The 26,666-nt window shown below is 42.3% G+C and overlaps 1 protein-coding gene across 2 annotated transcripts in view; it reads right to left on the reverse strand.

The window, feature by feature from the left end:
* ADGRG2 (adhesion G protein-coupled receptor G2) overlaps positions 1-26,666 on the reverse strand; it is a 216,903-nt gene that overhangs the window by 26,225 nt on the left and 164,012 nt on the right. For both annotated transcript variants that reach the window (XM_040338220.1, XM_040338219.1), the window contains 9 exons: positions 22,446-22,546; positions 18,948-18,990; positions 17,106-17,575; positions 9,555-9,684; positions 7,944-8,100; positions 6,252-6,386; positions 2,728-2,856; positions 2,603-2,642; positions 17-129 (listed from right to left, as the gene is read on the reverse strand). In XM_040338220.1, the coding sequence (XP_040194154.1) occupies positions 17-129; positions 2,603-2,642; positions 2,728-2,856; positions 6,252-6,386; positions 7,944-8,100; positions 9,555-9,684; positions 17,106-17,575; positions 18,948-18,990; positions 22,446-22,546 (1,318 nt within the window). The remainder of the gene's footprint in view (positions 1-16; positions 130-2,602; positions 2,643-2,727; positions 2,857-6,251; positions 6,387-7,943; positions 8,101-9,554; positions 9,685-17,105; positions 17,576-18,947; positions 18,991-22,445; positions 22,547-26,666) is intronic.

Raw genomic sequence — 26,666 nt, forward strand, 5'->3', positions numbered from 1 at the left:
ATCACATAATCCTTACCAATAGAATACCAAAGCTGGTTAGATGGTTGCATTTACAAACTGTCTGGCTTTGATTATTCTGTGTTGTACTGTTCACTGTACATCCCTCTGATGACCAGCCACCATTTCCACCTGTGAAGAAAGAATCATTAATGCAAACGGATCCTAATTTTGTCCCAGATAGTCACTTCATGCATAACTCAATAAACTGCAGTCTGGAATATGCGCTACGCCGACGTAACTCTGAGAGGCAAGAGCAGTATTCACAAAGCACTCGCTCCCAAACTTGCGCCGGCGTAACGTAAATTGGCCGGCGTAAGCCCGCCTAATTCAAAGTAGGAAGGTAGTGGGCGCGATCTATTAAAATGAACCGTGACCCCATGCAAATGATGGTCTGAACGAACGGCGCATGCGCCGTACCGTGGACGCATCCCAGTGCGCATGCTCAGAATCACGTCTAAAATACTCCATAAGATACGTCGAATCACTGCCTACGACGTGAACGTAACCTACGCACAGCCCCATTCACGTACGACTTACGTAAACAACGTAAAATACGACGGCTGTTCCGACGTCCATAACCTAACATGACTTTCCCCTGCTTTATGAGGCTTAACTTTACGCCGGACGTACGCCTTACGTAGATTACATCGACGGGCGCAAGTACGTTCGTGAATCGGCGTATCTCGGTCATTTACATATTCGACAAGTAAATCAATGGAAGCGCCCCTTGCGGCCAGCGTAAATATGCGCCCAAGATACGACAGCGTAGGAGACTTACGTCCGTCGGATCAAGCCAAAATTCAGGCGTATCTTGTTTCCTGAATCAGGCGCATAGATACGACGGCGCATCCGTGGACATACGCGGCGTATCACAATCTCTAAAGCTAAACTTTCCAAGTCAAAAAGTAAAAAAGCCAATCCACCAAAAACTGATAATCACATTTTGATCAGAAGCTGGTGCATTGAGCTAAATCTCTGACCTGGTTACTCCAGTCCTATCTCCCAGCTCCGATATGCTTTTTGCTTTTTTGTTCCCTGCCATACCTCTGCGATGTGATTTGTTCCCAAATATCCGGCACACATGGCCTCATAACTTTATAAAGTACATTTTTTTGGTAAGCAGATGTTATGTGCTCTGTTTGGTAATGGTACACTGAGGTCATTGCAAACAGCTTGCAGTGGATCTGCATACGTGTATCACGGCACAATTATTTATTGGACTTTTTATATAAAATTTATGTTTTATGCATTATTTATTGCACTAGCAATTTGGAAAGTGAATGTATTAATTATTCTTGATATCTATCACATTGCACTTTATTGTGGTTCACACTTATATGATGGATGATCTTTGAGTTTCATCCTCCTGGCAGAGCTGCTGTCTGAGGTTGGGGTGGTGGAAGGATGGTGGGGGGCACCAAAATGTACCTTCGCCTATGTACTCAAAAATCCTGGCACCGGCCCTGCTTCCAGTGTTTTGTTGAGTCATACGTCCTGGTCACAACAAAGTACAGGCAAACACAACGTCTAACAGTAAGGGTGTTTCTATAGGCCAAAGACTGTCCCAGAAATAAAACCTCATCTCAAGCCTCGAGGAACTCGACAAGGCAAGTTTCTCCATTCCCGTCGAGGTAATTGAGAACTTGCTCTCTTTTTGGCTCGTCGAGTTTCTCAACAGTTTCCTCAACGAAAATGTACACGCGACCGGTTTCCTCAGCAAAAAATATCTCCCAGCAAGTTTCTTGCTGGTTTTTGCCGAGAAACTCGTGTGTACGAGGCTTTAGACCCATGGTTGGATGCCAAATCTGTCTTCATTTCGATTTTTGTTATGTCCATTGATTTTTGGTTACGGACCCATGGCTTGGCTAATGAAACTCTTTGACACTCAACCATAGCTTCCTTCCCAAGCTGGTTTATGACCCTGACCTAATTCTAGACTATGGAATGTGCTATCAACAGTACAATTTCATTTGTAACTGCATGCTCAGGAGATGTGGAAAATAAGGGACACGAACAATCAAGTCATATCTACAAGACTTCTAGCTCTTTATAAGGCAGAGAAAATTATGGAGGGCAAGGCAGAGAACCTAACAGGACAAATTAGGTACATTCTGGCCAGATGGCCAGGTTGTCTGTGCTTACCTACTTTGTTGTGTCTATTCCTATGCCTTAGTTTCAAAAAATATTTCCACCTTTTGATGAGCTGAGGCCTCGTACACACGACCGAGGAACTCGACGGGCGAAACACATCGTTTTCCTCGTCAAGTTCCTTGTTAGGCTGTCGAGGAACTCGACAAGGCAAGTTTCTCCATTCCCGTCGAGGAAATAGAGAACGTGCTCTCTTTTTGGCTCGTCGAGTTTCTCGATAGTTTCCTCGACGAAAATGTACACACGACCGGTTTCCTCGGCAAAAAAATATCTCCCAGCAAGTTTCTTGCTGGTTTTTGCCAAGAAACTCGGTCGTGTGTACGAGGCCTTAGCTATAATGACTGCCTACCCACAATTTCTTGCATGGCTGAGTAAGTAAAAAAAAAAAAAAACAAGTACAACTATCCGGAAATTTAAAGTAGCTTGCTGAATTTGAAATAGTTTGACGACTTACTGTTTTTGGCAAAGTCCCAGAACACACACTTTAGTACACCCTGTGAAAACAAGAATACAAATATATATAAAAGAAAACTTTTTATATGCATCGATAATTCAGGTATTTAAATGCTTTATACTTACTGAATCATTACGGGTTGAAGTCTCCAGCGTCACAGTAACATTCTGCTTTAAATTAGTAATTGAGAGATTTGCAACACTTGCTGATATCACATTACTAATCAAGTACTGAGTTTCAGTGAGGGATGAGTCCTGGTCCAAATAGAACACAAACATGATATTTAAATCATCCACAGTTATTAATGATGAAATCTATTACTCTAAAAAAAAATAATAATAATAACTGGTCTCTATGACGACTTGCCCTATCTATATGTAGTCACAAGAAGGTTCAGGAAATGCAAGACATTGACTTACATTTTAATAGGTGTTTGATTGGATATGAAAATATCAAGGCAAGTTGGACTAGATTAGACTTTTTTTACGATTAGGTGACAATCCCTAATGTGTTAAGGGGAACTAAAGGTGATCTCTCTTGTCTCAAATCTTTAGGATATTTAATAGGTAAAAATTACCGTCACTATAGTTTTTCTTTAAAATTTTCAATTTAGTTTCCAACATACTTTGTCAGGAACAAATTAATAATAAAAAATATTTTTTCGATAAAGTATATGCTTCCCTGAAAGCAGCTTCGGGATATAAGCAAATCCCAACTTGTGTATCTGGGTCTACATGCCAAGTACAGCAAAAATGTTAAAGGGGTTGTAAAGGTTTGTTTTTTATTTTCTAAAAAGGTTCCTTTAAGCTAGTGCATTGTTGGTTCACAAACCTATTCCTTTGATTTCCCTTCTAAGGGCCAGTTCACACCAGACGCAGTTCCATATGCATTTTTTCTGCACTAGAAATGCATGCACAGGCCCGGATTCTCGTACGAGTTACGCCGGCGTATCTCCAGATACGCTGTCGTAACTCTGAGTCCGAGCTGTCGTATCTATGCGCCTGATTCTTAGAATCAGTTACGCATAGATTTGTATTAGATCCGACCGGCGTAAGTCTCTTACGCCGTCGTATCTTAACTGCATATTTACGCTGGCCGCTAGGGGCGTGTACGCTGATTTCCGCCTAGAAATATGTAAATCAGCTAGATACGCGAATTCACGAACGTACGCCCGGCCGACGCAGTACAGATACGCCGTTTTCAGTTAGGCTTTTCCCGGCGTAAAGTTACCCCTGCTATATGAGGCGTACATGAGGCGTACCAATGTTAAGTATGGACGTCGTTCCCGCGTCAAATTTTGAAAATTTTACGTCATTTGCGTAAGTCGTTCACGAATAGGGCTGGGCGTCATTTACGTTCACGTCGAAAGCATTAGCTTCTTGCGGGTTAATTTGGAGCATGCGCACTGGAATACTTTCACGGACGGCGCATGCGCTGTTCGTAAAAAGCGTCATTTACATGGGGTCACATTAAATTTACATAACACACGCCCACATCTATCACATTTGAATTAGGCGGGCTTACGCTGGCCTATTTACGCAATGCCGCCGCAACTTTGGTTTGAGAATATGGCACTTGCCTGTCAAAGTTGCGGAGGCGTAACGTAAATAGGATACGTTACGCCCGCACAAAGATACGCGGTTCTACGTGAATCCGGGCCACAGTGTTTTCTATGTATTCCAATGGCTCTAGTTCACACCATGCAGTCAGTTTCCGGTGCAGAAACTGACCGTAAACTGACTGCATGGTGTGAACTAGAGCCAAATAGAGCCATTGGAATACATGGAAAACACTGTGCATGTATTTTGTGCAGAAAAAAAGCACACGGAACGGATCTGCGTCTGGTGTGAACTGGCCCTAATGTTTTTTTCTTTGTTTTCTTTGTCTGAATTTCTTACTTCCTGTTTCTCCTCAGTAAGCTGTTCTGGCTGACTAACCCCCAGGGGGTGATGGGGGCAAGCTTACAGGAAGTGAGAAATTCAGACAAAGAAAAAAACATTTATGCCGCGTACACACGATCAGTCCATCCGATGAGAACGGACCGCTTTCGTCGGTTAACAGATGAAGCTGACTGATGGTCCGTCGCGCCTACACACCATCGGTTAAAAAAACGATCGTGTCAGAACGCGGTGACGTAAAACACAACGACGTGCTGAAAAAAACGAAGTTCAATGCTTCCAAGCATGCGTCGATATGATTCTGAGCATGCGTGGATTTTTAACCGATGGTTGTGCCTACTAATGATCGTTTTTTTCCCATCGGTTAGGAATCCATAGGTTAAATTTAAAACAAGTTGGCTTTTTTTTAACCGATGGTTAAATAACCGATGGCGCCCACACGCGATCGATTTGGACCGATGAAATCGGTCCATCAGACCATTCTCATTGGTTTAACCGATCGTGTGTACGTGGCATTAGAAAGGAAATCGAAGGAAAAGGTTAATGAACCAACAATGCACTAGCTTAAAGGAACCTATTTAGAAAATAAAAAACAAACCTTTACAACCCCTTTAACTACTGGTATCAGTGACAATTGGTGTGGTACTGAAGCTACAGATAAAAAGCGCTTTAAATAAAACAGGTCTTACTTAGCTTGGAATTTCAGTAGGTGATCAGAGCCAATGACAAATATTTAGACACAACAGTCTTTCTGACTGCCAATATGCCTATTGCTGGCTATACCATACAATTTTGGGAGGTTCTGGAAGCTTTCCATACATTTGCAATCAAATAAACATATTTCAAGAATTTAATCAGTTAGAGGAATCTACAACCCAATTTTTGCAATCAGTTTCCAGTTCCAAAAACCAGTAGATCAAAATGGGGGTGAAAATTGACTGGGAATGCCTTTTCAGTAAAAAATGCCATGGTTTTGATCAGTTTCCAACAACTGACTCTCCTTGATATCTCTAAGGCCGCGTACAGACGAGCATACATGTACGATGAAACCGGTCCGCCGGACCGTTTTCACCGTACATGTATGCCCGGGGATTTCTGTATGGTGGTTGTACTCACCATCATACAGAAATCCGCACGTAAACAATACGCGGGGCGTGTCCGCGCCGTCGCTGCGGTGACGTGGGCGGCCCTGCCAGTTCAATGCTTCCACGCATGCGTCAAAGTCAATCGATGGCGGGCGCTCGGACATGTACGGTAGGTCTGTACAGACGACCGAACATGTCCGAGCGGGCAGGATTCCAGCGGGCTGTTTTAAAACAAGTCCAGAAATATTTGCCCGCTGGGAAAAGGCCCGGCGGGCAAATGTTTGCTGGAATCCTGCCCGCCCGTGCCTACACACGACCGAACATGTCTGCTGAAACTGGTCCGCGGACCAGTTTCAGCAGACATGTTCGGTCGTCTGTACGGGGCCTAAGTAGTGTGCAGACCACTTATATCACTCAAAACTATAAAGAAACAGGGAAAAGCAAATCCCTGTCACTATGGGGAACACTATACCGCATAGAAAATTTCTCCAAGTGCTGCCTCCAGTAACCAATAGGATTACATGCACAACAGCCCTATTTTGCTTTTGTCAAGTGTTACTAAACTAGAAAGAAGGTAAAACAATTGATATTTTTCTTAGACTTTCTATGCAATCTTTACTATTTTGGGAGCAAATTGAAATGAATGATGTGTTGTCGAAATCTTACCACAAAAAATGAAGTCTTTGCAAAGTAGTTAAACTGTACTCTAGAAGCAATATCTTTATCAGTAGCCGACAAGTCATTTAGTAAAGCGGCAGGGAGAAGGACAGATCCAGTACTATTTTCTGCCATCTGAGAAACCTTTGGAATAAAGAGTGATAATATAAATATTACTTAACAAAACATACCCCAAACTGATACTACAGAACTTATTAGTACAGACTTTGTTAAAAAGCAAGTTCACCTTAATTAATGCACAAATTTTTGCAGGAAAAAATATGTGTATTTAATATTATTTCTATGGGAGCCTACAGAGCATTGCACCTATCCGCAGTCATGGGGGTGCAGTGGGCAGACCTGGAGCATGTTACACGTTACAGCCCAAATATGTGTGTTACATGTAACATGCTCGAAAAGTGAACTCATCCTTTAAAAAAAAAAATTAATTCATGTGTGAGCAAAATAAAAGAAAGTGATGCAGTAAATGTCTGCAATTAATGCATTTGTCATGAATTATTCTTTTAAAAACAATGCAGTACAGAAAAATACCTGATGAACCTGTCAGAAATCAAGTGAGCTCCTAGCTTTCTGTTGTTGATTGAAAATGGTGCATGCCTACATGAATAGGAACTGAGGGCCAGATCCACGTACAGCGGGCGCAACTTAAATATTCAGATTTAAGTTACACCGCCGCAAAATTTCTACCTAAGTGCCCGATCAACAAAGCACTTACCTAGAAATTTGCAGCGGTGTAACTTAAATCCGTCCGGCGCAAGGCGGGCCCAATCTAATGGGGCGAGTCCCATTTAAATTAGGCGCGCTCCCGCGCTGGACGTACTGCGCATGCTCCCGACGCGATTTTCCCGACGTGCTCTGCGCGAAGTTACGTTGTGCCGAGTTTTGTGAATCACGACGGGTAAAAAAAAGTTGCGTCGGGAAAAAAAAGAGATGCGGCGGGAAAAAAAAAATGTTAAAAAAAATTTGACAGCGACGAGGGAAAGAAGGGTATACTTTTACAAGGTGTAACTTTACACTTTGTAAAAGCAGCCCTATCTTTGCGACGGCAAACTAACAACTTACGGAGACTTCACTAAGGGAAAAAGCTTTGTGGATCTCCGTAAGTGCTAATTTGCATATCCGACGCGGAATTTCGACGAGAAATGCCCCCAGCGGCGGCCGCGGTACTGCATCCTAAGATCCGGCAGTGTAAAACTATTACACCTGCCGGATCTTAGGAATTCTATGAATCAGCCGCATAGATAGAAACAGGGATACGACGGCGTATCAGCAGATACGCCTGCGTATCCCTTTTGTGGATCTGGCCCTGAATTCCTAGCAGCTGCCCTCCTAGCAAAATCTATATTTTGTTTACTGTTTTTACAAAATCAATCAACCCTGATCAACTTGTCTGATCTGCTTAGCGACCTTCTCCTCTGCCTTGGTGTAGAAGCAAATGGCTCCAATACTTTGTAAATCCAAGACAAAGTCTGTGCGCAAAGCATAGTAGTAAGATAACTAGAATCTTCAAAAATATATCAGCAAACTACATATTTATCATGACATAGGTGTATTTTAAATTATTATAATCAAGTTATGAAATCAAAGTTTTTATATTAACAGAACAAATCAAAAATGATTTATGACTTTAAGCCCATGCCAGGTGGTATATAATTAGCTATGCTCTCTTGAATATCCTACCTGTAAACCAGAAGAAGACTCAACACCAAATGATGTTTCAGGAAAATTGCTGGCATTGACTTTATTTACTGCTAGAGCCAAGTATTGAGAGGTCAGATTTATTGATTGCTCAGGGAAGGTCAGCTTTAAGCCAATTTTATCCACAATTTTAATTAACCTATGAGAGAAAAATATAATTAGAAGGGAGAAAAATGGCAGCATGGACACATTATATTTATTAAACAAAATTGCCTCAGGATGCTTGTGCAAATTAGGAGGGTGGGGGGAGCTTATGCAGACTGAAGGGACGGACTAGTGTTGACCGGGAGGGGGACTTGTACAGACTGGGGTGCGGGGGGGGGGGGGGTAGGTGGAATTGTGCAGACTGGGAGGGAACTTGTGCAGACTGGGGGAACTTGTACAGACTGGGGGGGGGGGGGGATTTGTGAAAACTGGGGAGAAACTTGTGCAGACTGGGGGGGAGGCACTGCAGGGGGCTCGTGCAGACTGGGGGGGACTTGAGCAGACTGGGGGAGCTTATGCAGACTGAAGGGGCAGACTGGGGGGATTTGGTGGGAGCATCTTGGCGCACAGTGGAAGTGACAGATGGTAGTGGGGGGGGGGGTCAACTTTTGCACTGGGGCCCACAAGCTTCAAGCTACGCCTCTGATTGTTACCACCGAAAATTACCACAATACACTACTATGTAATATAATTTTTTTTTAGATGAAACCTCAAAAGTGTATCTGCATGATAAAGAAGGACCTTGAACAACATTTCACGTTCCAATAAATAGGTTTTTGGGTATATGTCATGTCATTGTTTCCATTACGTATATAACGATATATTGCATCATGCAGAAACTTTCAAGATCTTTCTGCATTATAAAAACCTAATGTTTTATATGACATTGAAATATACCCAAAAATGCCATTTATAAGATAGTCGAATATTATTGGGTCTATGGCTATTAACTAGCCCAGGTTTTCCAAAATAGCTTTTCAGCTGTCCTGCTGGTAATAGATCTGTGCTAAGTGAATTTAAAGCCAATATGCAAAATCATGGTCCTCAAAAAGTTTTGGGACTAAAGCCTCGTACACACGCACGGTTTTCTCAGCAAGAACCAGCAGGAAAACAGCTGGCAGAGCTTTCTTGCCGAGTAAACCGAGCATGTGAACGAGGCTTTGAGGTTTCTGGTCAAGAAAACTGCCCAGAATCTCTACGAGAAAAATAGAGAACCTGCTCTCTATTTTCTAGTCGTGATTCTCTGCAGTGTTTTCCTGCCGAGAAACCCGAGTGCCTGTATACTTACATGTCGCCATGGAAACCCGCGCATGCTTGAAATTACTTCAACGCATGCGCGGTAGCTTCCAAGGCATAGGTAGGGTGTAGCAAGATGGGGGCGACAGCATCGAATGTGACGAGCGCATGCTCGTCGTAGTCGATGACGTCACCGCGTTCCTGCCATTCAAAAGAATGGCGGTTTTTTTGAATGGTGTGTGTACACTCGGCCGGCAAGAGAATCTTGCCAGGAATCTTGTCAGGAAAAACAAAGTTTTTTTCCTGACGAAATTCTGGCCCGTGTGTACAGGGCTTTAGAAACTAATTAGAAAGGGAATCTGGAATAAATACCTCATGGATTCACTTGCAGAAAAATTCTGAGGTTTGCTTAAAATGTTGTCCAAAATTCCAAGCATCTCTTTTGCAGCCGCAGGACTTACTTCTCCTTCTAATAAGTCTTCCATGTGTGCCAAATCCTTGCCTACAATAGACAAATTCAGATTATTGAAAGTCAGATGTTTGTTATGCCTGTGAATATCTTCTATGGAACAAATTATTTAAAAAGAAATACAGTCACATTTCCTCTACATACTGTAAAAACTGATATGAGAAAACTGAAGTTACTGACACAAAAACACAAAAAGTAGAGTCAGCTGATATAAAAAGGTTGTGTATGAAATAAGAATGTTGTCAGATGAGCCTTGATTCTAAGTGCTTTCTAAGGCTCCATTCACACCTTGGCGACAAAACGCCCGACACTCGATACGCTGGGGGCGAGGGGCGAATTTCCATTGCTGTCTATGAGATGGTTCACATCTCACGCCGAACGCCGAAACGCCGTAGCCTGCCACCTGAAAACAAGTCCTGGACCCTTTTTTTCAGGCGGCATTGGCGTTCGGCCATAGACAGCAATGGAAATGATTTGTTAAAAAAAAAAGTTAAACGAATCGCGGCAAAATACGGCGCGTACGCGGCGTTACTTGTCGCCTAGGTGTGAATGCAGCCTAAGTGCTAGAATAATACCTAAAGGGAACCTGTCATATATTAAAAAAATGAAGGCTGTCACTTCTTCTGGGGAGTCTAGTTTCCTGGCTGTGATACTGACCCCCTTCTTTAGGTAAATTTCAGCCACAGTGTAAGGCTGGCCATTTTTAATACAATTTTCTTCTACAACTTTCCTTTAGTTTTACCAAAACCATATAATATGAGGTCACCCTTAAACACTTTACATTTGTTTGCAATCAGGCAGACCCTTGTACTACAAAATTGAAGGTAAATCTAAAGGAAATTGAACAAGAAAATTGTATAATGTATGGCTAGCCTAACTATGCAGATAGGAAGCCCCTAATTTTCCTCAGACATTTCTGGTTTGCATACCTTGGTTCACCAAGTGCACTAGTACATAACATGATGCCACACTGCACAACACCACAACACACATGCCAAGTGCTGTGGTGCGCTGCATTAAAGAAAAGGTGCAGTGTAGATTTTTTCTAAATATGTGGGCTGCTGCAAAACACTAAGGGGCAGATCCACGTAGCGCGGCGCATCTTCCCGCCGGGCGTAGCGTATCTAAGGCCCTTTTCACACTACAAAATAAATCCGTTTTAATAATCCGTATTAAAATCCGTCAGATAATGTTAAAAAACTGAAGTTATACGTCCTTTATAACATATCATTAAAGTCTATGGGATTTTTTTATGTTCCGTAAAGATCCGTAATAGTCCGTTATAACGTACGTACGGACGTTAGTTATTACGGAATATGTGACGGGTCTTGCACTAATTTTTTTTCCGTTGCAAGTAACGGATATATTAACGTCCGTTATATTTTAACATTGAAGTCTATGGCGCACGGACGTTAGTAAATGTCTCCGTAAATGTCCGTTATGTTAACGGACGTTAATTTTCATGAGCATGCTCAGTAAAGACTTCTGGAGCTGGACTTCAAGAAAGGGTGAAATGTTTTTTATTAACGGACGTTAGAAAGGAATGATATAACGGATGTATACGGATATATACGGATAAACATTATCCGTTTTCAATAAAGGAAGAATGGTAAAATATTTATCCGTATGTATCCGTTATTAAATCCGTTAATAAACGTCCGTTAATAGGTGTAATAACAGTAGTAACGGATATTATAAAACGGACATACAATCCATAGTGTGAAAGAAGCCTAAGATACACTACACCGCTGTAATTTATTTATTTTTCAAATCCACAAAGAATGCGCGCCGTAAGTTACGGCGGCGTAGTGTATCTTTGGCGGCGTAAGGGTGCGCAATTCAAAATGATGTGATGGGGCGTGTTTTATGTAAATACGTCGTGATCCGACGTAAACAACGTTTTTTTTGAACGGCGCATGCGCCGTCCGTGGGGGTATCCCAGTGCGCATGCTCAAAATTCAAAAGCCAATGCTTACGCCGGTGACGTTATTCTACGCAAATCCCTATTCGCGAACGACTTACGCAAACAACGTAAAAAATTCAAATTTTGACGCTGGAACGGCGGCCATACTTAACATTGAGTACGCCACCATATAGCAGCTTTAACTATACGCCAGAAAAAGCCGAACGCAAACGACGGAAAAAAATGCGCCGGCCAGACGTACGTTCGTGGATCGCCGTAACTAGCTAATTTGCATACTCGGCACGAAATTCAACGAAAACGCCACCTAGCGGCCGGCGGCAAAATGCACCTAAGATCCGACGGCGTACTATGTGTATATATGTGTATATATATATATATATATATATATATATGCTCATATAATCTATGTTATGTCACTAAGGATGACTCTATAAAACTAAATGTAAAAATGCCAAAGTCTATGCTACATAGAAGGTACCAAAATGTTCTGTCAGCACAAGTCTTTCTGAGCTTTTCCTTTGTTTTCCTCTAATCAGAATATAAAGCACAAAACCAGTTTGATTTGTAAATTTGTATGTTATGTAGGCATCTGGATTGTTGGATGTAATGTACACCTGCACACAAACAAATTGCAAATGTACAAGATATCCTTATAGCAATTTCTCTCTGCTCTTTTGCTTTTTAGTACATCAGGCCCAGAGTGTGCATAATTTCAGCTCTGGAAATTTTTAGTATCATCCTTTTACATCATTATAGTTATTTTTTGTCTTTTTTTTTTTGTCTCTTGTAACTAGTTGTCTTTTTTTTTTTTTGTTCAATAAAGTTTTTATTGAGTAAAAAGTATATGTAAAGACATACAGTATAAAAGAACATACACAAAATAAGAGTAAATAATAACCAAAAATAATATCAGTAGCAGTAATAGCCCCAATATTGGCGAACAACATAATCGGACAATAAGCACCGTTAGAGGCATGGAGGCATATTGGTGAAAGATACATTCAAGAGCACTTAGTGAAACAACATAACGGACAATAACAGTTAGCACTCTTTTCTTCTCAAGGTGCTCCACGGCTTGCAAACCTGAGCCTTGTTTCGCTCAATACACAAGGGCATAATATTGAAAGCCTTCAAATCATAAAGAGAACTTAAAATGATAATAAAGAATAGGAAGGAAAAGTACAGATAACTAGTTGTCTTGTGATTGTCTACTGTACTGAATGATTACTTCTTTTATTTTTCATGTTTTTTTTTACATGTTCGAAATAAACGAAAACAAACTAATTACAAATTACAGAGCATGGCAGGGGTGAATGCTTCACTGTTTGAACCAAGCTTTATAAACTGTCTGGTAAGCTAAAAGCCAACATATACTGTATTATGTGTTGTAACTGCCGCTGCGTAATAAAGCTACCGTGTTTCTCTGAAAATAAGCCCGGGTCTTATATTAATTATGCCAACAAAAAACACAGTAGGGCTTATTTTCGGGGTAGGTCTTACCATGTAATGTGCTGTCTTCTCTCCCCCTCTCCATCCCTGCCTGTCAGGAATCCCCAGTGTGAACCGAGTTAAAATGCTTGTACAATCCTATAATCCACTCTATTACAGTAGTATATAATGTACAATGTGTACGTTTCTGTAATTTGTGCCAAATACATTTGTTATAGCGCCGCTCTGCACTTCTGTTACCTGCCGGAGCTCTCTTTCCCAGCAATTATATTACAGAAACACACACATTGTACATTATATACTACTGTAATATAGTGGATTAGAGGATTTTACAAGCATTTTTAACTAGGGCTTATTTTCGGGGTAGGGCTTATATTGCAGCTCTCCTGGAAAATAACGCTAGGTCTTATTTTCAGGGTAGGTCTTATTTTGGGGAAACAGGGTACATAGCTGGAGTTATTGACATGGTAAATCATGAAAACTGTTCAATATGTGCTTTACAAAATGGATTTCAGATCTTGTTTTACAGTTAAACAAGGCAAAAAAAAAAAGAAAAAAACACCAGCATTTACTTTATGTCTGAAATACACTACATTTTGTGCACCAACTTTACTACTTACTTAAACCGTATGATGCACATATATACCTTAATTATAATATTTTTTTCATAATTATAACATAGTATAACTTTTAAGCCCATTTCTTGGGCATCGTCCATTCAGTCTTGTTTTTACTCATTAAAAACAGATTCCGTTTACATCAGTTTGGATCAGTTAACGGCAACTTTCATTAAGTTCTGTTCTGTTTACATCCGTTTTTCATCAGCTTCTTTTTTTATGAAATGAAAGTGCAGACTTGTTCTGTTTAAAAAATGAACCTTGATGAAAAGCTGATGTAAAAGAACGACAGCGATTTAAATTTGTTTTCCCATAGGAAAGCATTGCTGTCCATTTGTATTCATTACAGATGGATAAAAAACGGAACGCCCATGTGAAAGGGGCCATAACCCTGTTTAAGATTGAATTTTTTTGATTTTACCGTAAAAACCTATTCTCTGCTTTCATTAGTGAACACAGCTCTGCTTTAGACAATCCCCAACTGGGTATTGTCCCACCTACAAGAGTAGAACACTAGTTGCTTTACGGCTTCTGAACCTCCTGCAGAAACTTGCAGCCACCATCATATAGAAACTGAGCACTTGGCCACAGCTCCTATCTCTGGCATTCTTCTCAACAGTAACCTCACTGCAAGAAACCCTGGTGTCCCATTTGCTCCAATATATTTATCATCAGTGCAATGAAAAGAGGGAGCAGGGGATGGGACATGAGAGGGTGAGGGTCAGAAGAAACACTACTCACCATACCTCCATCAATAAACTTGCCACCAGTTAGAGCCTACGCTTCAGTGACTAAAGACAACCACCAACCAGAGCCGAAGTGCTGAAGCCCTGTGGGGGGCGCTATAACAGTCTATCAGGCTGGCCAGGTATATATGCCCTCCAGGAAAAAAAAAACAGCTAGACGCCCCAATGGATATGGCAAGAAACTGTTTGTTCTCTGTGGTTGCAACTAGGGAGACTTCCAGGATCTATATTATTTGGTCTGTCACCCAGACAGTGACTTCCATTTAGTAAAACTGAAGAAACTTTCCAGAAAGAAATTTTTATGTCCTACTCTGAGGCCTCGTACACACAACCGAGGAACTCGACGGGCGAAACACATCGTTTTCCTCGTCGAGTTCCTTGTTAGGCTGTCGAGGAACTCAACAAGGCAAGTTTCTCCATTCCCGTCGAGGAAATAGAGAACTTGCTCTCTTTTTTGTTCGTCGAATTTCTCGACAGTTTCCTTGACGAAAATGTACACACGACCGGTTTCCTTGGCAAAAAAATATCTCCCAGCAAGTTTCTCGCTGGATTTTGCCGGGAAACTCGGTCGTGTGTACGAGGCTTTAGACTCAACAAGAGAGCAGAAAGTTGCACACCAATGATGTCAGATCACTTCCAACTTTAGTAAAGCCAGACACAGTACACTGCAGCCCTGCCTAGGATGGCCCCTCTCTAATGCCCCGTACACACGTCCGGTTTTCCCATCAGAATAAGTCCGATGAGAGCCTTTGGCCGGGAATCCTGATCGTGTGTATGCTCCATCGGATTTTTTCCAACAGGAAAACTGCCGGGAAAAAAAAGAGAGCAGGATCTCTTTTTTGCATTGGGAAAAATCCTAGCGGGAAAATCGTTTGTCTGTATGCAATTTCAATACGCAAAAAAACGCTCATGCTCAGAATCAAGCCAATGCATTTTCTCGGCTCGTCGTAGTGTTGTAGGTCACTGCGTTCTTGGCAGCCAAAAGTTCACCAAACTTTTGTGTGACCGTGTGTATGCAAGGCAGGCTTGAGAGGAATTCTGTCAGGAAAACCGCTCGTGTGTACAGGGCATAATGTTTTACTTAATACGGACTTAATTGGGAGGGGCAGGGGGTAGGTTTGACCTAGGGTTTCCACTTTTTCTTCAAGCCAAACCCGAACACTTAATCAGCTTACAGCAAAAAAATTCAATTCGGCCTACACTATGGGATTGTAAAAGACCTGGGACACCTTTGGAAGCCTCTAAGAGAATAGTAATGCAGCACACGCAGTGTCCTCTCACCCTTCTGTCAGGCCCTGTTCTGAGCCACATTCCTGTCTGAATATTGTGTCTGGGTTTCAGGCGCACTGAAACCCGGAAACGTGATTCAAATCCCGAACTGTCCTGGTGGATCCCGGACAGGTGGCAGCCCTAGTTTGAGCACCAAGCAGTGGCTGAGCCCTGGGCTGTCTTTTGTTTTTTTAGTTACACCTGGTGTCCCGCAGGTAGCACCATACCCAGTTTGTGACTAAAGCAGAATGTGTGATCCAGTGAACAAAAGAGTAATATTTATAGACTATAGACTGAGTTTTTCGGCGAAAAAAAACGGGAGATATTTTTTCGTCGAGGAAACTGTCGAGAAACTCGATGAGCCAAAAAGAGAGCAAGTTCTCTATTTCCTCAATGGGAATGGAGAAACTTGCCTTGTCGAGTTCCTCGACAGCCTAACAAGGAACTTCTCCCTGGTGTGGAGTGTCGTGATCGCCCCCTCCCTTGGACTACAGGAGAGTCAGGACGCTCTCTACGTTGCAGATAGAGAAAGGAGCTGTGTGTTAGTGGGCGTCCTGACTCTCCTGTAGTCCAAGGAAGGGGGAGAGCACGACACTCCACACCAGGGAGAAAGCCTTGCATTACTGTGTGGAGTTACAGACAGAAGAACAGGAAGTGAGGATTTCTCAGAAGAAATAAGGACATTTAAAAGCAAAATGGAAGGATGAGGTAAGTGAAGGAGGACTGCACTATGGTAACTATTTAGGAAAAAAAAAATACCTTTACAACCCCTTTAATAGAAATATTACTTGATTACGTATTACTTAAAGCGGTTGTAAACCCAAAATTTTCACTTTGCATTTCATAGTGTAGTTTGTTATTAAAAATGAATTGCTACGAGTAATTTTTGCTGTACCTGCTTCCTGTCCGAGTTATTAGTATTTTGTCGAGTCATGACGTTAAATGCGCATGCACCGTATTCCTACTTCATTCCGGCTAGCCGAGACCCGGCCGGAAAAGATTCAGTGTCTGTCATTTCCTGTTTTAGGAAACGCCATCTGTTTCTCCTTCTCCGTGTGACGTACAAGTCACATGGTAAGTATCGCGGGATCTAGTCAGACCCGTCATCCCGCGATACTTGTACGTCACACGGAGAAGGAGAGACAGACGGCGCGAATTACAAGCTTGAATATCTATTAACTAGTGCGCATGTGCGGGATTATCGATACAAGGATGTTCTGTGGGCGGAAATACAGAGCGATGCAGACGCGGAAGACCAAAGTGGAGATGGCGCCGGCGAATATGCTGCAACAACTTTTGGATGATGAAGTATATATGCAGTAAGATAACAAATTTATACACATACAAAGTGGTCATTCGATTCATATTTAATTTGCCTTTCAGAAGGTTATGAATATTGTATTGATGTGGGTGGGTTTACAACCACTTTAATAGAATATTACTACTTACCTAAATCTGCTGATTGGTTTGTAGTGGTGGATGAAATGCTGAATTCAGGTGAATTTGTATGAAGCTCAGGGATGCCAGTCCTTTTGGGATAAGTACTTGACTCATTACTGAGAGATGTTGTAGGCATACTGATAACTTTTGTGCTCGATTTTCTGTTAACTGTTGTAGTAGATCCATTGTTGACAGTTGTTTTAGTGCTGCTGTTAATGATTACGGTAGTTCCACTGTTAATCGTTCTATTAAAATCAGTAGAGGTCATTGAAACAGATTCAGTTTGCCATATTGCGGTGTTGGTTACATTTTTATTAGTTGTAGAAGGTTGACTGTTAAAGGTTGTACGTGTAATATTATTAGTGGTTGTACTAGAACCACTGGTAATGGAAACAACAGTGTTACTGTAGCCTGTAGTTTGAGGTCCTTTGGTGATCCCAGTGCTATCTCCTTCACAGGTAAATGTTATATTTTTAAAGCTGAGAAAAAAAAAACAGAGTGTAATATTTAGGAAGATAGCATTTTGTTAGCAAACAGTATGCAAGATTAATCAGATTATTCCTTTGTAAGTCAAATTTTAAAGCAGAATTCAAGTTTGGCTATCATAAACGGCGATGGGGTTGATTTACTAAAACTGGAGAATGCAAAATCTGCTGCAGCTGTGCATGGTAGCCAATCAGCTTCTAACTTCAACTTGATCAACTTGATCAACTAAAGTATGACTAATGCCGGATACACAAGATCGGTCCATCCGATGAGAACGGTCTGATGGACCGTTTTCATCGGTTAACCGATGAAGCTGACTGATGGTCAGCCGTGCCTACACACCATTGGTTAAAAAAATTATTGTGTCAGAACGCGGTGACGTAAAACACAACGACGTGCTGAAAAGTTCAATACTTCCAACGCATGCGTCGACTTGATTCTGAGCATGCGTGGATTTTTAACCGATGGTCGTGCCTACTAACGATCGTTTTTTTTTTCTATCGGTTAGGAATCCATCGGTTAAATTTAAAACAAGTTTGTTTTTTTAACCTATGGATAAATAACCGATGGTGCCCACACACGATCGGTTTGGACCGATGAAAACGGTCCATCAGACCGCTCTCATCGGTTTGACCGATCGCGTGTACGCCGCATAAGGTTTCATTTCACATGGGTGATCCGCCCGACGGACTCTGCTTTGCACAGCGGGGGATTGAGACGCTGATCCCCGCTGAGCAGGCAGATGACAGGTCTGTCTCTGCTCACTGTGCAGAGATGGACCTGTCAGAGCCCTGCTCTCCTCTATGAGGAGATCGGCTGAAAAGGGACTGCGTGTCTGTTTTCATCCAATCCGCCAGATGGATGGATAGAAAATAGGGTCTCCATCTGTCAAGATTTGGCAGACAGGATTGGATTGGATAGCAGCAGGTGTCAGCGGACATGATACCGCTGACATCCGCTGCCCTATAAGTGTGAAGCTCCATGCTATGTAAGTGTTAAGCCGTGTACACACGATCGGTTTGTCCGATGAAAAAAGAAGGAAATCACCAATGACATTCTGCATATTTATTTTCAGTATGTTTACTTGAAGGCCTTGTGTACTTGGAATTAGTCCCCATTCACATCTGCGCAATTTGACATGCGATTTGACAGGTCGGAGCCTATTGCCGGCAAGAGGGGCGTCTTAATCTACGTCTACTTTGGGGCGCCACACCGATTTCCAAAAGTAGTTCTACACTACTTTTGGCGACTTCGGGGGCGATTTCAATAGAGATCTGTGCATGATGTCTTACAAGTTTTTTTTATTTTGTTAAATGATCTGCAAATTGCCCAGAAAAAAATCCGGAAAAGTGTTGCGAGACTCACCATTCAGGTGACTGTCTGCATCTCTCATCACAGCAGCAGTAATCTAAAAATTAAAAATTAAACATTAAGGTAACATTTGGTACAATAATGATAACCAAGATGAATCTGCCCTTTCTGTGTTCCCACCACTGCGTTTATGAACAAATAGTGGTAATCAAATTGGCAAAAGAGTGAAGCAGCTACTTTTAAAAAATCAAACTGTGAAAAACATATTCTAAAACCCTAAAATTAGTATAATAAAATATAAGCAGCACTGTAAACAGCAAACACTCGTTCAGAGATGAACCGAAAACCGAGTATATTGGTCACAGCAGACCCAAGTTGTCAACTGATCGCTCACCACCTCCCCATTGTTCCTTCCTGGATCTCTGCTTCCTTGATACGTCACACGTTTACTTCAGATGGTTGCTGCACAGCCACGCCCCGACATGTTTCGTCATAAAATACTTAGTCATGGGTCTGCTGTGACCAATATACTCGGTTTTCGGTTCATCCCTGAACGAGTGTTTGCTGTGCAGTGTTTTGCTCTATTTTTTGAGATTCATGTGAGTGTTATATTTGAAGATTTAAGTGTGGTATTAAACTGATTTTACGGTATCACACTATTTTGAGCACTTCTTTCATTTACATGCGGAGCTTTCTGGCAGTGAATTGGTTGGAACTGGGATTATCTGCTATACCTACAAGTGAGGTCTTTTTGTACACGTTTACACGCCTAACACGAGACTGTAAGGCAATTTGAGTTGGTGAGTTTAGCATCTGACGGGAGAGGATTCACTGACACTGGGTGTGGTGGAAGATTGGAAGCTATTATCATTATTTTTTCACAAACCTACTTGATGTGTTTTATGGACTTATATTTAATTAATATTTAAACACATTAATATATATTTTTTGGAATTTGTGCACATATTCACTTTTGTCACATGGTGATGTTTATGGACATTAGCATTATTTTTGAATACCTGTGAAAACGGATATTTCATCTTACATTGTTTACAGCGCTGCTTATATTTTATTACACTAATTGTAGGGTTTTAGAATATGTTTTTCACAACATTTGGTACAACATGAAGATTTTTGTAACCCATAAACACCCTATTTTTCCCCTTCATCAGATTATAGCAACCTGATACCTGATTGGTTGGTGTGAACCATTGTACACTGTACTGCACTTTACATCTTCTAAAATAAGCCTGAGAGTTTTAATGTTATCCTACCTGTGCCTAAATGTAATTGGCCTACAAGTAAATACATGGTAATTACTATATTCAGGGGTTTGGAGGCTAAAGGTTCCTACAGACAATAGAGGATGTTTGCCCCATCTGGTCATGTAGTTTTCTAAGTCCTTAGGCCTTCCACAATGCCCAAGTCTGCATGGAGGAGAACACATTGACTGGAATGGGTTTTCCTGTCTGAAGCCTCGTACACACGCTCGGTTTTCTCGGCAAGAACCAGCAAGAAAACTGCTGGCAGAGCTTTCTTGCCGAGTAAACCGAGCGCGTGTATGAGGCTTTCAGGTTTCTCGTCAAGAAAACTGCTCAAAATCTCGACGAGAAAAATAGAGAACCTGCTTTCTATTTTTCTCGTCGGGAGTCTCGCCAGTGTTTTCCTGCTGAGAAACCCGAGAGTGTGTATACTTACCTTCCTAGGCATAGGTAGGGTGTAGCAAGATGGTGGCGATGGCATCAAATGTGACAAGCGCATGCTCGTCGTAGTCGATGACGTCACTGTGTTCGCTCCATTCAAAAGAATGGCGGTTCTTTTGAATGGAGTGTCTGGAGATTCTTGACAAGAATATCGTCAGGAAAAACAATGTTTTTTTCCTGATGAGATTCTGAGCCGTGTGTACAGGGCTTGAGGCTTTTTTCAGCCAGAACTTAACCTCTAGTGGGAGGTGTAGAAAAAGGTCATGTTGGGAGGTACTTAGATGGGAGACAAGAATAGGGGAAGGGGTTTAGGAGGAGGGAAGGTGGTGGAATACCTGCATCTATTCTCTGAGAAAGAAAGCCGTGATCATATTAGATTGCTTCCTGTGAGCCAGGGTTGTGCTCGCAGACAGAGCTTTACCATCCTCTATAGCAGGGATATGCAATTAGTCGACCTCCAGCTGTTGCAGAACTACAACTCCCATGAGGCATAGCAAGACTCTGACAGCCGCAAGCATGACACTCAGAGGCAGAGGCATGATGGGACTTGTAGTTTTTCAACAGCTGCAGGTCCACTAATTGCATATCCCTGCTCTATAGCCTCAAACTACACTGCACATGGTTCTTATAGGAATCTTCCTATCTGTACAAAATTTGTTTGCATTCATTTGGCATGCCTGACAAGCCTAGTGTTTTCAGGCCATGTCTTTATGGACCTTGCTTTGTCATGTTGGAACAGGAAGGGGCCATCCCCAAACTGTTCCCACAAAGTTGGGAGCATCAAATAGTCCAAAATGTCTTGGTATGCTGACATCTTAAGTGAACAAGCCCAAGCCAAACCCCTGAAAAACAACCCCACACTATAATCCCCACCCCCCCCCCACCAAATGATTTGGACCAGTGCACAAAGCAAGGTCCATAAAAACATGGACGAGCGAGTTTGGGGTGGAGGAACTTAAAGAGGAGTTCCACCCAAAAATGGAACTTCCTCTTAACCCACTCCTCACCCCCTTACATGCCACATTTGGCATGTAATTTTTTTTGGGGGGGGAGTGGGGGCTTCAGAAGAAGGGGACTTCCTGTCCCACTTCCTCCTTCCGCCGAGGGGCTGCAAAGGCGATACGTCATATAGCCTTTTGGCAGCCCCTCCCTGTAGGCGATCGCCTGGGACACGTGACAGGTCCCAGGCGATCGCCTGTCCAATTAAACAGCGCAGCGACGTGGGCCGCGCGCGCATGTGCAGTGCCGCTCGCGCATGCGCAGTGGGTGCCCGGCCGTGAAGCCGAAAGCTGTCACGGCTGGGTGCCCACAGTGACAATGAAGACGCCGGCCGGGGAGGGGGGGAGAGGAGCGGACCCCCGGCCGACGTGTCGCTGGAACGCTGGAGCAGGTAAGTGTCAGTTTATTAAAAGCCAGCAGCTACACTTTTTGTAGCTGCTGACTTTTAATAAACTTAAAAAATGGGTGGAAAACCCCTTTAACTTGCCTGCACAGAGTCCTGACCTCAACCCAATAGAACACTGTTGGGATGAATTAGAGCGGAGACTGCAAGTCAGGCCTTCTCATCCACATTAATGCCTAACGTCATAAATGCGCTTCTTGAAAAATGGTCAAACATTCCCATAGACACACCCCTAAACCTTGTGGACAGTCTTCCCAGAAGAGTTGAAGCTGTTATAGCTGCAAAGGGTGGGCCAACACAATATTGAACCCTACGGACTAAGACTGGGATGCCATTAAAGTTCATGTGAGTATAAAGGCAGGTGTCCCAATACTTTTGGCAATATAGTGTATGTAAATTGATTAGGCAGAATATTTAACAGATTTCAGAAGGAAAACGGATACCTACCATAAATATTCTTTGCTATTATGGATAGGTTGAGGTTTTTGTCTAACACCACATTACAAATGGTAGTATTGTCAATGATTAAGATACTGCATCCACCTGGGCTGGAAGACAAAGAGAAGCAAGATAATCAGTCAAATAATATAAAAATAAATATGTCAGCTTGAGAGGAATTAAAAAAAAAAATACAGTGGCACATGCTAAACTTTTCCATTCAGTGTCTCAGATCTCTGTTTACCTCAGGTTCAGTGTGCAGACAATACAGGACAGACCTCCCTCAATTGCTCTACCATGAACAATGAGGCCGAAGCACATATGCAGTAGGCAGAGGACCTGGCCAAAGCTGCTGGTAAATTGGCCCACAGGATGCAATTTAGATGTGGTGGTAAACGCCTCACAAGGGCACCTACCACTCCACACTATGGAAAGTATACCTAAACTGCCATATGTACTGACGGTGAAGTGAAAACTGCTCAGTTACTGGACTCTCAACTCAGTTTGATTTGGTATCAGTCTCTTGCAATCAATAGAAGAACTGACTGATAGAGGGAGGGGGGGCGCAAGAAGCCAATCAGGTGTTCCAAATTCAACATGCTGGCAGGGAACATGCTGATAGAAGAAGAGAGCAGAGGGCTGACATTATTAGTCTCTTGTTTCTCCTTCACCAATCAACAGGCTAGGAACAGGGTGAGATCTTCAGTATATAACTTAAACCAGTAGTGAAGTTTAAAAAAAAAAGTAAATGGCATAATGTGGTAGTAAGCATTGCATACTATCTCATTATGACAGACTTACCTGTATAAGGTACCCCTCCAGCTGCAGGCTCTCACCTCTTACAAGGTTTCCATCTTCACCCAGTCTTCCCTCTGGGTTTGGGGGCTTTGGCCATTTAAATGGCCGAGCCGTGATAACGTCACTCCTGTGTATACACACAGGAGTCACAATCGTGACACATCTTTCTGGATTGAAGGCACATTCACCCTGTTCCTACAGGTAATCTTTATTATAAGCTTATTTGAAGGTACTAGTCACCAAGTAGTGTTTACTACCACTTTAACCACTTAAAGGGGTTGTATAGGAATTTTTTTTTGTTCCCTAAATAGCTTCCTTTACCTTAGTGCAGTCCTCCTTCACTTACCTCATCCTTCCATTTTGCTTTTAAATGTCCTTATTTCTTCTGAGAAATCCTCACTTCCTGTTCTTCTGTCTGTAACTCCACACAGTAATGGGAGGCTTTCTCCCTGGTGTGGAGAAAGCCTCTTGAGGGGGGAGGGGGCGAGCAGGCAAGTCTACTTTGCAGATAGAGAAAGGAGCTGTGTGTTAGTGGGCGTCCTGACACTCCTGTTCGCGCCCTTCAAGAGGCTTTCTCCACACCAGGAAGAAAGCCTCGCATTACGGTGGTGAGTTACAGACAGAAGAACAGGAATGGCACTAAGGTAAAGGAAGCTATTTAGGGAAAACATTTTTTTCCTTTACAACCCCTTTAAGGACCGCCGCACGACGATATACGTCGACAGAATGGCACGGCTGAGCACAAGGGCGTACATGTATGTCCCCTTTAAGAACCCTTCCGAAACTCTGTGACCGCGGGGCCCGCTGACCCGATCGCCACCGGTGTCCCGCGATCGGGTCACAGGAGCTGAAGAACGGGGAGAGGTGAGTGTAAACACACCTTCCCCATTCTTCTCTGTGGCTTGTCACTGATCATCTGTTCCCTGTCATAGGGAACGACGATCAGTGAAGTCACACGTCCAGCCATGCCCCCCTACAGTAAGAAACACACAATAGGACACACTTAACCCCTTTAGCGCCCCCTAGTGGTTAACCCCTTCACTGCCATTGTCATTTTCACAGTAATCTGTGTATTTTTATAGCACTTTTCGCTGTGAAAATGACAATAGTCCCAAAAATGTGTCAAAAGTGTCCGAAGTGTCCGCCATAATATCGCAGTCACGAAAAAAAATCACTGATCGCCACCATTACTAGTAAAAAAAAAAAATTATTAATAAAAATGCCATAAAACTATCCCCTGTTTTGTAAACGCTATAACTTTTGCACGAACCAATCGTTAAACGCTTATTGCAATTTTTTTTACCAAAAATATGTAGAAGAATACATATCGGCCTAAACTGAGGAAAAAAACTTTTTTTTATATATTTTTGGGGAATATTCATTATAGCAAAATGTAAAAAATACTGCATTTTTTTTTTAATTGTCCCTCTATTTTTGTTTATAGCGCAAAAAATAAAAACCGCAGAGGTGATCAAATACCACCAAAAGAAAGCTCTATTTGTGGGAAAAAAGGATGCCAATTTTGTTAGGGAGCCACGTCGCACGACCGCGCAATTGTCAGTTAAAGCAACGCAGTGCCGAATCGCAAAAAGGGGCAAGGTCCTTTACCTACATAATGGTCCGGGGCTTAAGCGGTTAATGGTTACTGAGAAAGTGGTGTAACAGGACTGTGGTGCATAGCAGGGCTGTCTAAATCTTATGCCCTTTACACACGAGCGGAATTTCCGTTAGAAAAAAGTTGGATTTTTTTCTGACGGAATTCCGCTCAAGCTTGGCTTGCATACACACGGTCACACCGTTAAGAACGCGGTGACGTACAACACTACGACGAGCCGAGAAAAAGAAGTTCAATGCTTCCGAGCATGCGTTGAATTGTTTCCGAGCATGCGTGTTTGGAATTGCATACAGACGAGCGGATTTTCCGATAGGAATTTTTGAAGCATGCTGGGATAGATGGACTGACAGCTAGGACTAACAGTTGGCTTTTGTCTGTACGGCCCTAGATAATATCTCTCAGCAATGCTTAACTGAACAGCATCACAGCTGAGAGTAGCATCTTGGTGTGGAGGTTGGTCAAAAAAATGCCCCAACCTCCTCCCTATTGCTAACCGTATACTCAGCAGTGTGAACCCTCTTCTCCCCTCCAGCTGCCACTAGCTAAAAACAAAGATACTTGTTGCTTGTGGACGTTTCTGAAAAAGAAAGTTAGCAGGCCTCACCAATGAACAAAGAGAATGTACACTGGGTTGTAGGACCTGTGATTTATGTGGACCTCTCTCTCTGTTGCAAGTGCTGGAACTAGGACCGTGGAAATGAACTATTAATTCCTCGATTAATTGTAAATTTTTTTGATCGATCAACATTCTTTTGATCGGTACTCACCTCTCCGCCGGCTTCTGGGTCTTCAGGGAGCTCCGTCGGAGATCCGGTGACCACACGGACACCGGCGGGGCTTGCCATGTCCATCTGAATGGCTCCTTTGCTGTGTCTTCATATCTGCATGCCGGCGGGACCTTACTACCTGCCACACACAAGGGCTGTTACACTTCCCTCTATCACTTCCCTCTATCAACCTGGGATTCTACAGCCATCCACTGGGAGTTGTGATAGTGTCCTTTACGGGACATCTACATGCCGATGGACTGATGTTAACCCCTCCTCATCTCGATTCAGCAGTGGTATCATTGTACACATTTTTATACCACTATCATACTTAGCTACATGTTCTATGACTGCTTTTGCTACCGTTTGGTATTACTCGCACCATTTTTACAGTTTATGTAGCTACATCGATTTTATCTCCAGTGCAATATTTATTTTGTTACCTACTTGAAGATTATAAAAGTTTTAATGCTATTCCCATCGAGCGCTGCCTTTGTGTGTTTTTTGTATCCTGCTATCCATTTTTCCAGTGGTTGGTAGCTGCACTGGGAATCGGCCTGCAAGGAGATCAGCTAAAAGTAGTTGGTTCTGTATGTACGTTATAATTAATTGAAATTAGTCGATTAATCGATTAAAAAAAATCGATTAATCGAACACGAAAATTTTAATCAGTAACAGCCCTAGCTGGAACCCATACTTGTTGTTAGGACCAGTAAGGGAAAAAAATGTAGCATATAAATAAGCTTTGGAATAAGCTGGCCATAAACATGAGAGGGTAAAAACAACCAGATTGGGAGATTGTATAATGTTTACCGGCAGCTTCAGTCAAATGTTTGTGTACATGTAGGTCTCGGTGATGTGATCTTCATCTTCATCTATCTGGCTCTAACCAAATTGTAATACTTCACTTCAGGCTCTCCTCCACATAATGACAATTTATTTATCACAAGTAGCCTTTACCTCATTAACACCACACATTTGTAGTAAGGCTATGGCGAAAATATTGTGCTAAAGTAGATCTGTAAATTGTATTTTTTAAATTTAAATAGA

The sequence above is a fragment of the Rana temporaria genome, chromosome 2 (assembly GCF_905171775.1).
Source record: "Rana temporaria chromosome 2, aRanTem1.1, whole genome shotgun sequence".
Taxonomy (NCBI): domain Eukaryota; kingdom Metazoa; phylum Chordata; class Amphibia; order Anura; family Ranidae; genus Rana; species Rana temporaria.